Below are 15,063 nucleotides of genomic sequence, written 5' to 3'. Positions count from 1 at the left end.
AGGGACGTGTTCCCACCTCCTCGGAAGACTTCGACCATTGTCAAGTTGAACGGGAGTCCGAACCTACGACAGGAGCCGCAAGAGCACACATAAGAGTACACGGGCAACCAGCCTGTCACATTTTGGCGTCCGCGACAGGACTCACTCACCCGATGTTGGATCAGTGGTTGAATCGAAATGATATATCGCACAGTTATTCAGTGGTGATTTTTGAAGTGGGTGAATGAAGTCGTGTTATTAATTCGGAGGAGCCAACGATGAATTCAAAGTTGATCTAGATTCTGCTCGCGGACTGAGAAACACGTGTTGAAATAAAGAGAGCGTATACGCCGTCTATGAACTTTGAGTTCGTTGAAATTGTTCCGTCTAGATGTAAATTATACATTATATTGAAAAATCTAAATTATTTTACTCACGCTTTTCTCACACTTTCCATATCTTAAAATCTAAATCATTTTTACTCACATTTTACTCACACTTTTAATATCTTACAATCTAAATTATTTTTACTCACATTTTACTCACACTTTTCATTTTCTAAAATGTTATTATTGTATAAACAATTTTATATTTAAAAGTTTGAAAAATTTATTTTTATTTTTTAATTTGCTGATATTTTTTCCCCATATTTAGTTTTAATTTTTTCCTAATTTTAGTATTTTATGTTAGATATTTTTTGTGAAACATCGACTAATTTTTTTCATTTCATATTGTTGCTTTGATGCTTTTATTCTATTATTTTTTAATGTTATGAATGTTTTTTGTCTCCCATTTATTAGGAAAAAATATTTATTGTGGTGATGAGTGGTGATGAGTGATTTGTCGGCCTCTCGACATCTGGTATGAAACCCTGATTTTGTAATTACTTATATCCATGTGATAAAATACAGCTCGATCTTTATGGTTGAAGAACTATTAGTCAAATCTTATTTCCCTGTAATAAAACGTTCATTAAAGGCATTTAGCATAAATATTCTATTTCGGAGGCATCTGATGTCAAAAAGCCCGCAGTGTACGGTTCTAATCCTTTCCACCAGGGTTAAGACATTTTTTCTGATTTACTATAAGTAATTGTATAAATAGGGGTTCAGATCGAGAGGTCGAGCTCATAAAAGCTCATGCCAAAAAGGTAGGGTCTGAAACACGGCCCGGCCCAGGCCGCGGCCGCCGCCACACGTCTGAAACACGGTCCCGGCCCCGGTCCCGGCCGGAGCCGCACACGTCTTAAACACAGCCGCGGCCGCTCTTTGTTTTCATTTAAATGGTCAAATGAAAGAAAAAAGAGATTTTCTACTATCTATCAAAAGTCCAAATATAGACTATTTCAACTTTGAACGGTTTAAGCTTCAATCCACTCTGTCATTTTGCCCCAAACCAGATGCCTATCTGCTATGATTTTCAGAAAATGGACAAACAAAAGTAATAGGGGTAATGGGCTTTCAGATCAAAGGTCGAAAGGTCGAGCTCATAAAAAATGGAAAAATATGACAATAACAATAATTTCTATTTGAATTAGGAGTGAAACTCATAAAAAGTGAAAAATAAATTCGAGCGTGCGAGAATTATTTAACCTGAAAGCCCATTACCCCTATTACTCTTAAAATATTTATATACATGAATAACATATAAATGAATAACTTCTAAAATCAATTTAGTAAAAAAATATGTATAATAAATGTTTTAAATATGAATTATTTCACTCACACTTTACTCACACATTTTATGTTTAAAAATTGATTTTTTATTATTCGAAATCTATATTTGATCTTATTTATCTAGATTATTATGCTATCACTTTACTTAAACTTTTAATATATGGAATTATTAGAGTAATTGTATAAATAGGGGTTCAGATTAAAGGTTGAGAGAAGGGCGAGTAAAAATGAAAAATGAAATCGAGCGTGCAAGAATTTATTTTTCATTTTTATGAGCTCGACCTCTCGACCTTTGATCTGAACCCCTATTTATACAATTACTACTATTGACATCTCATATCTACATCTTATTGCTGTGAAGAAAAATAACAAAGTATAACAATAATGAAGTATAACTGAAATTGAATTCGATATCATGACAATCCATTGAATGAAAATTTTGTATTTATTGTGATAAAAAGGTTTTACCCACCAGAGCTTCAATTGACTTTTTCGAAATCCTATGGGGCAGATCTATTACGTTTGCATCTCGCTTAGTTCGTCGAGCATTTCTAGTGCCATCGGTATTACCATCACAGTTATAACAGCCCTCTTCGTCAGGAAGGCCATCAGACCCTTCTGGTGCTGCAACGTGAGGAAGATCTTCTCCGACAAATTCCCTGTTTTTTACTGATAAATCTCCCACCAGTGGCGTACTTGCGAAGGTCACACAATGTCTGAAAAATAGTGTGTTAATGAGATGAACGATCCGATTCCGCACGTATTCACACATGCTGTTGATGATAACTAGACACAAGTTTTTCTATTTTTTACACTTGATAGTTTGGGATAACATTGTACATGATTTCAACCGGAAAAATATCACATTGGGTCATTATTTGATACAAGTGCAGTCACATTCGTGACCCATTTGTAAAACCCTCTTCTAATTCCGTTGAGTATTCTTTCTTATGCCATTTCCACCCAGAAAGATTTCACAAAATGTATTATTTCTCAGGTTCAGCTACTACTCGGTAAATGTTCTAATCAATGTGATGGGATTTACAGCGCTCTGAAAGCATAAGTTAGAATGCCTTGAAACATTTTACTTAGAATCAATCATACGCAAATGTAGATACAAACTCGATAGAATGAAACATTTGTCTAGAAGTGGCACAATTTTAATAACGTGTCGGCACATCCAATTGAGAGAAAACCATCAGTTCTTTGGCAAAACCCGGTAGCCGAGTGGTTAAGACGATGTATTGATGTACAAGAGTCGGCAGGTTCGAAATTACCAAGACGTAATTTTTTATTTCCCCATAATAGCTTAACTTAAAGTGATGTTGTAAGTCAGTTGATATATCGTAATTATTTATTTCCGGAGCGCTTAGATGCCAGCACCAACGCCTATCGCCATAAGGGGCGGCTAGTTCGATCACCGGCCAACTTCCATTTTGCCAACGCATTCCTGTGAATGTTATCGATTATGAGTCGACAAAAAATTTGATGGATCCATGAAAATATCATCGAAGTCAGAAGCCATTTCTTTATCATGCAATTCATTATCAGAACTATGAATACAACCTCACTGTTAAAAGTCGTAAATTGGCCCCCTTAAAACCATATCCGATTGGAATATCCTGAATACATCACTATCTGCAATTAATCCGACTGTGTCCTGAGGAATCAACGTTATGAAAGAACTGCCGAGTCGTAGACATGATCAATTTAGATTCATTGCCATACTTACTCTTCTGCCAATCTGCAATATGAATGAAACAGTGACCTTGTACCAGGAAATCGGGAATACCCGCGTGCTTTTGTCTTCGTCGTAATTAAATCAAATACATCAATTTATTCCAGAACAAGGTATATTTCTAATAGTAAATATACTGCGACAGCTGGTTTTAGTCATTAAATCTTCTTGTTTATCCTCGGTTCCCGGTGTGAACTATAAAACTGGCCCTTGAATCAGGGAAAGCTTATCTATTAACCCCAATACCATGCTTCCATAATTAATTCTCAACTTAATTTAGCAACAGCTATACAAAAAAAAATCAATTCTAAAATTTGATAAGTAACAGATGTAAAAATTTTAAATATAAATTAATATAAATATAAATAATAATATTAATTTGAATATAAATATTCTAATTTCATAATATGTAATAGATGAAATCTAAGTGACGGACGCCACGGTCAATGCTTGATTAAGTTTTTTATAACACGAAATCATATAGCAATTCGAAAACAACCTCATTCACGTACGGGTGCAAAGAAGACACTGTCAAAATATCGTCGGTGACTTTAGTAAGGAACACATTAAATGTTGTCAATGAAACTGGAAAGAAAATAACTCCAATTTTGTTTCATATTGAAATCGTACTGTAGATTTGGGCCCAAAGCATTAAATTAATGAAGAAATTAAATTAATTTTTAGTTGAGAAGAGAAGATTACTACGAATATTTTAATTACGGTACCGTGAGAAAAAATGGAACGCGTTGGACATCAATCGGAAATTTTTTTTGTGCCAGAAAAAATCGAATTAAATACAGCAGGAAAATTCGTACGTCAATACAAAAATTGCGAACATAATTCATTTATTTCTGATCCTCCGGAAATATCGAGTACTGGGAATCTACGGCTCAAAATAAACAGTGCACGTGGCCAGCGGTAAAGAATTCCTTATTTGGTGAAAGAAGGGGCGGAGACCTTTTTGCCAACCGCGATGTTGCTGCTGCTGCTCGGGCGAGACGTGCCGATTAGCGGGCCACTGACCGCGCTGCCGTGAAATTTTGAGGAAATCGTACGACTCTAACGCATCTTCAACCGCAGTTTAAGGGTCATAAAAATGTTTATGAAATAAACGTTTCTTTAGTCGTGGCTTGGGATTGACTGCTCCGCGCGCGAGAATAATTCTCCGGGATTCGAACCTGCGGCGCCGAACCGGCGGGCATTGCTTGTTATTTTGAATTCGCTCCCGTTGCTAAGGATATTTCAGCTATTTTCGACTCGTTCGATCAACGCGGTTCATTGTTAAACTATTCAACAACCAAATCTTGTTCTAAATATAACAAAATGAATTAATTCTGAAATCACCCGATCCAAAAGTTGTCGGATTATAGTTATTTCGCTGCCGGATTTTAGTGGCTCAGTCCCGATACTCTTTCTCATATACATTAACGACCTCCCGAAGCCTGAAAAGCAGAGTCCGTATCTTTGGGGATGACAAAGCACGATGACAAAATCGAGGAATCAACCATAAATTCTGCCATAAGTTTTACATTTATTCAAAAAATTGAGTAGGAGGCCGGTGAAGGTTTTAACGTTTTAAGTTAGTTCTCATGAGACTGAATGCAAGTGGATTTAGGGGTTGGACTAGTCCGACGCTCCAGAATTTGAATGTGGCCGCCAAAAAGTATTTGAATAGATTTTCTAAGCTAAAATAAATCCAAATGGCATAAAATACCCCTTTTGGTCCTATATATTCGGAGGGCCAAAGGAACCCCACCAATGTTTGCCTTGCACTTAGATAACCATAAAATAAAAGTAGTCAGGAAGTATTAATGGCAAGAAAACTTGAGTAAAATATTTATTAAACACATTTTATAGGCCTAACAGGATATGATCTGTAGTCAAATGTGTGTCTGCCAGAAGATGTTTCTTCTAGGCTGTTAATATCCTAAAAATTAAAAACAAAAACAAAAACAACGACAATAGATATTTCAATACATGTCCCCTGGACAAGAATTATTTCAGAGAGAGTCTATAAAACGTGAATACTTGATTGTACAATCTAATGGCATAGCAGTTGGCTCCAGTTGAAAAACCATTGGACAAAAGAAAAAATCAAAAAAGTTTTGGCGCCAAAAAATCTAATTTGTTGCCAGGTTTGTTTACACATGTGCGCGATGCACGTGGTTATATTATTGTTTACATCTGACGTCATCGGCAGATCGCAAGCCCCGCCCCACGTGTCAATCAAATGGCTTATAGGCAAAATGTTAAAAGAACCCTACTAAAAAAACTCTGCAGTGTAACAATCCGGGATTTTGTGTACAGAATCCGACGCCAAATACCTTTCTCTTAAAGGTTTTTTTGGTGTATATCGGATAAATAATAATTATGATATTCACTTCATAAAATTTGAAGTGGATTGCTTCTGATTCATGGCGGCTGTATTTAGTCACGCAGTAGGTCAAACTGACACTGACAGCATGTGTGTGCGTGTCGAGCGGACCATTGCGTAATTTTCAATGCCGCGAACGTCTCTAGATTCTCACAGGGCCTCTGTGCGCTCACAAGGAATTAAGTTAAGTCACCATATATGTTGTCACATATACGGCGTGAAGAGCATTTTTTCAAGAGGGCACAGCAAAAACTAACCAACTATTTTTAACCAAATTCAATCCCAACTTGAAGACACCATTTCTGATGCGGAATTTGAGGAAATCTCTAACTAACTGGCTTTAAAACGACCTTAAACGTCTGTCAACCAAATCGGAAGTGCGTCATCAACCGGCAAACCGATCACATAAGGACGTTCGTCTAACGAACGTCCTAAAAAGCGTGTTTAAAATCTCTTTTAACAATCAATTAGGAGAATGAACCACACATACTTACATCAAATGGAATCTAGAGCAGTGAAACTGTCACATCCATCGATAAATATCTAAATCATCCTCAGGACGCAGAAAAATAGAATATTCCACACACAGAAAAACTTCTGAACCAAACGGAGAAAACAAAATGGCGGAGACACTCTGTGAAGGAATTACATTCCAATCGTTTCGTATCCATTGATTTAAATTGCACGAAGGTGTACAATGCTGTAAATCCTGTAGAATATTATCAGTCACTGATTATGAATCTATATCATAGCCAATTGACAATGATCACTCACTTAAGTGGAACTATCATGTATCACGTATATCCACAACTGCAAACAAATCCCTCGGTTTCATCAAACGCAACATCAAAACGCCAAACACTAAAATTAGAGAGACTGAATACAAGGCCCTGGTTCACCAACAGCTCGAGTATATTGCCGTGTCATGGGACCCTTATCGCAAGTCCCAAATCAGCACCATTGAACAAGTAGAGCGGAGGGTGCACGGTGGGTCCTTTACGATTACAGCCCCTGGCTCACCACCCTCAGCTGGCCAACCATCGAAGAGCACAGAACAATAAGCCGCCTAACGCTCATGCATAAAATTGTTTACGGCAGTCCTCCTACCGGATAATGTGATCCAACCCACACGTCTCACAGGTCGTGGCGATCGTCTCGGTTTCATGACCATTAGAGCAACACTTGACGGTTACAACTACTCCTTCTTTTCAAAAACAATAGTTGAATGGAATACTGTCCATGCATCAGTTGTTCTGACCCAGTCACCTGAATTCCTTCAGGAGGCTGGTATCTGTGGTGCGACCCCAGATTGATTCGAAATCCTGATAAGTATTTTCAAAAATTGACATTATCTCTTTTATCATTATCAATTATATTTTCTATGCATATTCTTTTCCTTTTCCTTTCTCTTTTAAAACAGACGCGCACGCTCACAAAATACTCGCAAATGCGAGTGTGCTGGGGTATATTAATACATGAACGAATGAAACTCTACGGGATCAATTTCAGATCTAACCCTTTTAGATATCAGAGGGTTCAATAGTACTGATTGTTTGGTTCTAGACGTGATGCACGTGCTTCTGGAAGGCAATTACACAATGGGGACCAAATTCGAGATTCTTAAGCTTGTTTCTCCCTCAATGATTTAAACTATGCAATTGAAAATCAAGATAATTGCTATTTGATTCGAAAGAAAAACTACGTGCGATTCATGGAAAACTGCTAAATTAAGAAAATTGCGGTAAGATAGGTTTGAGTGCCCAGTCCATGAAGATTCTAATGCTTATACTACCATCTCTAATTAGCACACGAGGAGTTGGCAAAAGCCAAAGTGAAACAATGCAAGTTTTTCAACAGGATTTGTGGAGTTTACTTGAAGAATACAAAGACGTATTCTCTGATTTGCCGTGTAAAACCGATTCGTAAGAAATGCATATCGAATTGGATGACGATATTCCATTTCGTATCAAACCTTATGCCACTCCATTAGCCTTTGAAGAAATGATGGATAATGAAGTCACTATGATGAATAGAATGGGAGTTATTGAGGACTCGGATAGTGAGTTCGCAAGCACTCCAATAGGAGTAGGGAAACCCGATTTATCGTTACGGTATTGTGTTGATTATCGTCGTCTAAATTCTCTTACCAAGTTCTTTGCAGAACCAACGTCCAACGCTGAGAACATTCTAATGAAAATGAGAGGTAATAAGTTTTATCCAAAGCTCGACGTATCGGCCCCACTCCGCGCGGTGGCGCCACCCCGCGGGATTTACGCGAAGCAGCAGAACACAAACACGGCCATTCTCTCAATTTTCAATGATAGAAATCGTGTGTGTATTTCAATTATTTCGGCTGTTAGGGTTTTAAGGCACAATATAAGTTGATGATGTGATATGGCGATGTTAATTAATGATAATTCCGCAGTGAAGCTAGTCACGAACGGTGCCGATTGAGTGTACAGCTGCCAAAAACAGTGAAATGTGCGTAGTTGCGTAACTATTTGCAGTGATTTGCAGACGAAACATGAAGCCTTAACGGCCGTTTAAAAGAAAATTATACCAATCGCAATTGTAAAATAAAAATGAGATAGAACCTAAGTTAAAATTCTGGCCATTTCTAAAATGTTATTGATTATTATTACTAATTTTTAGTCAGTGCGGAACGTTTAGTTTTCCAACAATAATGAGGGGTGGTAGGTAGTCATGCAATTCAAGTCATCATTTATTACACGTTACTTTCGTGTTGTTGAAAATCTCGCGAGTCCTGGACTAAACCCCAATGAACAATGTGATCTGTGTGCTGGCCACCAAAATGCACACAGATCACACTACACTACCCATTACACACTTTAGTACCCACAGCTTTCATATATCCATCCAAATATTTAGTGGCTTTCTTCCTGGATTTAAGTAAAGGTAACCGGCTAATACCGATGTGTAAATGTTGTAGACATCTTACAAGTTTCCAGACATCCCAAGGTTTAAAGAAGTTCACAGAAATGCCATTTGGTCTAGCAAATAGTGCCCAGTATTTCTGTAAGATGATGCGGGTGTTGTTGGGCATGGAGAATGTAGAGATTATATAGATGACGTGATAGGAGGTACTATCACGTGCTCTGATCATCTTCACGTGCTTAGACAAATGGTGCAGAGGTTACGAGCTCATAATCTCAAATCTCGTCCTACGAAATGTAAGTTTGGGGACTATGAAGTCGAATTCGTCGGTCAATCGGTAAATGATGAGCAGGTAAGATGTCAGAAAGACAAATTCGAAAAAGTGCTAAATGCCGAGTTACCAAAAACAAAGAAGCAACTACGTTCATTCCTCGTTATGACAGGCTACCAAGCAAAGTATATTTCCAATTATTCAGATTTGGTCGCACCACTCACTGAACTGGCTAAAAAGGGATACCCCTCGAATTTCGTGTGGTCGACAGAATCTGTTTGTTCATTTGAAGTTCTGAATCAGAAAATATATGTAGACCCGTTTTGAAACTTCCTGATTTTTCACGTGAGTTTATAGTATCTTTTGATGCTTCACACAAACCGAACCGGCATCGGTGGAGCACTTATGCAAGAGTATGACGGGGGAAGATTTTTTTACGAAGATTTTTTGTCTATTATCTGGGTGATTAAAAGTCTTCGTAGGTTTTTATTGGGTAAGAGATTTGTTCTCAAAGTTTGCCATCAACCTCTTCAATGCCTGAACCGTGCTAAGATTGATAATGATCGAGTTATGCATTGCGTTTTAGAGTTGCTAGATTAACAAGCCAGTTGAATGATTATTGATTTTATTCATTTCTTGTTGAATTCAATATAATAGATTAACAGGCTAGTTGAGTTTAAATTAATTCATATTAAAATGGGTGTTGTAATCGAAATAATAATTTTGATCTTTTATTGTTTTTCAATTTATCCATATATTCTTATGTAAATCATGTGGAATACTATAATTTCCCTCAAGTGCATTTTTCATTGATTTTCTATCTTTATTAATGAATAAAACTAAAAATGTAATGTTTTCTCTAAAATCTTTTACAATTATATTTTCGATTTGATACCCATGTGTCACGTTTGCACGTGTATTATGTTTACGTGTAATATGTTTGTATATGTTTGTCGGAATGAACCTATCGCTGCTCTAATATTTATTATAATCAGTCATGTGGAATAACCTTATATATTGCTGCAAGTTCTTGAATAAACGTCGTTGCTAAATCGGATTTCAGTTTGTTCGGTTATTCGTTTAAAAGTCGTCGTACAGTCACGACATTTTGGTCCCTCGAGTCAGGGAAGATTATTCTACGATTTTTGTTCTAAAATCACTATGTCGTACGATACGAATAAGAAATTGGACATCAGGAAGGCCAACCGCGGTCAGCTTACAAAATTATATACGCAATGTGTGGACCCGTTAGAACGGTCGGAACCAGTTAAAGGTATGTCAACCCTGAAAACCGCTAATACGAAGTTAAAGTTTTTGGAAGATTTGGACAGCGAGCTCATCGATTTTGGAGAATTCGTTTCGTTGGAAAATTTCATAGTCGAAGGTGACTATCTAAACGAAAGACGTACGCAATTGTCAGAATTGGAATTTGCGTTCAGTGAGCTATCTCTTCAAAGGAGAGAAACGGGAGATTGTCGTCCGAAAGAAACTACGAGAGTTTCTCTACCGAAACTCCGTCCCTGTATTCTCCGGAGATGTGATGGAATGGCGTTCCTTTTGGGACCTGTTCGTCGCATCAGTAGATTCGCAATTGTCACTCACTGATATCGAGAAGTTTAGTCACCTGAAGTGTTATTTGTCGGGTGACGACAAACTGTGTTTAGAGGGGCTGCAATTAACGTCCGACAACTATGCGTTTGCGAAAAGTCTGCTTGTTCAGCGTTTTGGGCAAGATCATATGATTATTGAAGCGTATCTCAATTCATTATTGGAGTTAGAACGACCATCGAATAATGTCGTCTCAATGCGAGCGTTTAATGATAAAATCGAATCCCATATCCGTACCTTGGAGTCGCTTGGAGAATCATCTGATAAGTTTGGTTCCTTACTTGTGCCGATAATCCTGAATAAGGTACCTGATATCGTTAGGGGAAATGTGATTAGGCACAACGGTAGTCCGAAATGGGATTTGAGTTCATTGCGACAGGCTTTATCAAGCGAAGTTTTGATTCTCGAATCGTGTGCTCAAACCGCGTCGTTAGGGTTTCATGCGTTACCATACGCAACGGCTACGTCACTGGTCACATCCTCTACTACGATACCCAGGAATCAGCAATACGGCGATCAAAACCGGCAACAGTATAATCGTTTCGCGAATCGTCAAAAGCGGTGTTTGTATTGTGACAGTGAACGTCACTACGCCTCGAGCTGTAACGTCATTGAAGATCGGACTGCCAGGTATTATATTGTGAAAAAAGGCGGCATGTGCTTTAACTGCCTTGGGAAACACATGGCGAAAGATTGTGTTTCTAATATGAAATGTTAATCATGTTCAGGTTCTCACCATACTAGCTTATGTGGAGCAACCCCGTTCAAAAAATCTGTTGGGTTACATGTTAAAATCGATTCGAATGATTTTAAGTTACAGCAGTCAGCAGTTGGGTCAGAATAGAAGAACCAGAACCACGATTTTTCAGATCAGGTTATAACCACTACTACTACTCTTCAAGGACAATCATACGGTTCGGTTTTATGAAAAACTGCTGTTGCTGCTGTGACAACTGCTTCCTGTCAGATAATTATAGAAAATACAGGAATATTATTTGATGACGGATCACAGAGGTCATTCATTACGCGGTCATTAGTTGATCAATTACAATTAAATACGAAGAGACGAGAATTTCATAACTTGTCTAGGTTTGGTGCAAGATCATCAGGATTCAAAGAAGTTGATATTGTTACTTTGAAGGTTATTTCTGTCGATGAGGAACTGATTGAGCTTGATGCCATAGTTGTTCCTGTTATTACTAAACCTATGTTGGTCCCAGTTTAATCGTTTTCTAGAATTCCTGAGTTCAAGGGTATAACATTAGCTCGTAGTGTGAACTGTGATTCGAATTCTTTCAATGTATCATTACTAGTCGGTTCAGACTTTTATTACCAGTTCGTACATAAATCCAATGTTATACGGTCAGAATGTGGCCCGGTTGCTGTAAGCACCAAATAGGCTATGTTGTAACCGGTCCGTGGTTGGGTACACCTGGTGGCGACGTCCATATGTTGAGTGTAATTGCGGAACCAGAGTTTCCTGACTTAGAGAGATTTTGGTCATTAGAAAATATGGGTATTCTACCAAACAATGATTTTTCTAGAAAGTCATTTCTCGATCAGTATTGTGATACCCATATCTCTAAGGGCGATGGTATTTATTCGGCTAAACTACCGTGGAAACCAAACCACGGATTACTACCTAGTAATTATGGTATTGCTTATGCCTGCACGAGATCTCTTGCACGACGTCTCTCTCCGGGGTTACGTATTAAATACAATGATATCTTTCAATATCAATTAGACAAGGACTTTATCGAGAAGGTAGACGATCCCCGAGAATCAATATTTGGCAAGGTCCACTATATACCACATCACGCTGTGTTTCGGCAATCTGCTACTACGCCGATCAGGATTGTATTTAATTGCAGTTCTCGTTCGTTATCGAATCCAGTTTCACTAAATGATTGTTTAGAAAGCGGACCTCCTTTATTGAATGACATAACATCAATTCTGATGCGTTTTTGACTTTTCCGATTCGGTGTTATCACCGACATAGAGAAGGCGTTTCTCCATGTTGGACTGGACCCTTGTGACAGGGATGTAACCAGGTTTTTTTTGGCTCAGTGATCACACCGACCCGGAGAGTCTTTTAGATTGTTTTCGTTTTAAGCGAGTCCATTTTGGTGCATGTTGTAGTCCTTTTATGTTGTCCAGTACACTTATTCACCATTTACGAAATTACGGCGGTGAATTTGCTGATCAGATATTGCGTGATATGTATGTTGACAATGTGAGTTCTAGCATCCAGAACGAATGTGATGTAATTAAGTTTTATCACGAGTGTCGTGATTTAAAATCGGAAGCTAATTTCAATTTCAGATGTTGGGCTTCGAATTGTGAGGAATAAAAAATCGTGCAACGTCTGATCAGGTAGCCGAGAGTTCAGATTGAATCAAAAATCTAGGCTTGTTATGGGATGTGAACGGGGACTCAAATTTCCGAATAATTCAGTTTTATTGGAAAACAAACCTACAACTAAACGAACTATCCTACGGAAGGCTAGCAGTATCTATGACTATCTCCTGTTACTGTTAGATCTAAGATTCTATTACAGGATATATGGAAACAATCTTTCGATTGGGATGAGTTATTGCCTACTAACATTTGTTTAGAATGGAATTCAATTGCTAGCGATATGACTGAGGCATTGAATATCACAATACCTAGATTATACTTTACTAATGGATTCTATGAGCATTCAAATATCCCGGAATTACATGTTTATTCTGACGCGAGTTCTAGGGCTTATGGAGCAGTTTGTTATTTCAAGTCCGGATCAGAGTTTTCCTTTGTAATGTCGAAGTCACGAGTAGCTCCAGGTCGAGTTCTAACAATCCCTAAACTCGAACTTATGGCCGCAACTGTGGCTGCACGTTTGGCTGATCACGTTCAGTCGTCCATATCGGTGGCATGTAGTAAGAAACTAAACGTACGTTTTTGGACAGATAGTATGATTGTCCTTGACTGGCTAACTTGTGACAAGACTTTACCCGTTTTCGTAAAGAATAGAGTTAATGAAATCAAGAAATTAACAAATGTGGACAGCTAGAATTTTTGTCCAACTTCCAATAATCCTGCGGATTTGTTGACCCGTGGATTATCGGCAGACTTTTTTAAAACTTGTAACTGGTTTTCAGGCCTTCGCTCATCGAGTATTCAACAAATAAATACAATTGATATTTCAGCATTGTCAATTCCCGTAGATACCGAAGAGAGTCCTGACAACTGTTACATTCTAGATTCGGAATTATTCATAGATAGAATAGTCGATATCAATAGATATTCCAGTTACAAAACTCTATTGAATGTGTCTGCTCTTGTTTTGCGGTTTATTAGAAATGCTCGTTCAAGAAAGAGTGATCGCACGTACGGTCAGTTAACTAGTAACGAAATTAGTTCAGTCGAAAAACTGTGGTTGATTAAGTGTCAAAGTGTTTTTAAAGAAGCCCATGATTATCTATCGGGTTCAACGGGAAAACCTCCACCTATTGTTAGCCAATTGAATTTATACATGGATGATCGTGGTGTTATCTTATGTAAGGGGAGGTTTCAGTATAGTTCTCTAGATCATCGAAGTAACAATCCATTATTATTACCGAAATATTCTGATTTAACACGTTTGGTCATTCGCGAGGCTCACATCGACGTCATGCATTTCGGCCTTGCCTCTACAGTTTCCAAAATACGTGAGAGATTTTGGATACCTAACATTCGACAAGCCGTTAAGGCAAGCCTCAAGAACTGTATTGTTTGTAAGAAATTTTCTTGTCGACCTTACAAGCTACCCGATCCACCTGCATTACCCTTTTTCCATTGCGGTGTGGATTATTGTGGTCCGTTAATAGTTAAAGACGGTACCAAATGATATATTTCTTTGTTCACGTGTTCGGTGACGCGAGCCGTACATTTAGAAGTGGTACGATCTAATACTACTGAGGATTTTTTGTGTGCATTTAAAAGGTTCTGTGGCCGACGCTCCATGCCAAGATGTATCATTTCTGACAATGCGACTAATTTTAAGTGTATGTCTAACTCACTTGCTAGTTATTTCTCAAACAAACGCGTAGATTGAAAATTCATGACGAAGCGTGCACCTTGGCATGGTTTTGGGAGCGTTTGATTGGGCTCACAAAATCAGCATTGAAGAAAACCCTGGGTAAACGCACATTAACATACGATGAATTATGTACTACGGTTGTAGAAGTCGAATCCGTATTGAATGACCGTCCCTTGACGTATGTTAATTCTAATTTTAATGACGACATCGCACTTACTCCGTCTCATTTGCTCTGCGGACGATGAGTAACCGCGATGCCTGACTCTGATTTTCATACGAGTATTGAGGATTATAATGTTACTGTGAGTAACGTGACAAAACGTTACAAGCACCTCTCTAAGGTTCTGGGCCAATTTTGGTATAGGTGGAGTATGGAATATCTCACTGGGTTAAGAGAAACTCATCGTACTATTGGTGACAATCGTCAATTTGTCGAATCTGGTGCGGTCGTTTTGATTTATG

General features: G+C 38.1%; 1 protein-coding gene across 1 annotated transcript in view; it reads right to left on the bottom strand.

Moving 5' to 3' along the window:
* Positions 1-15,063, bottom strand: part of LOC141906266 (fibrillin-3-like) — a 769,611-nt gene that overhangs the window by 41,503 nt on the left and 713,045 nt on the right. Inside the window, exon 66 of the mRNA XM_074795508.1 lies at positions 2,128-2,371. Within this exon, the coding sequence (XP_074651609.1) occupies positions 2,128-2,371 (244 nt within the window). The remainder of the gene's footprint in view (positions 1-2,127; positions 2,372-15,063) is intronic.

Source organism: Tubulanus polymorphus, chromosome 5 (genome assembly GCF_964204645.1).
Source record: "Tubulanus polymorphus chromosome 5, tnTubPoly1.2, whole genome shotgun sequence".
Lineage (NCBI taxonomy): Eukaryota > Metazoa > Nemertea > Palaeonemertea > Tubulaniformes > Tubulanidae > Tubulanus > Tubulanus polymorphus.
Note: the sequence above shows the minus strand (reverse complement) of the source record. Positions and strands in the feature narration are given on the sequence as shown.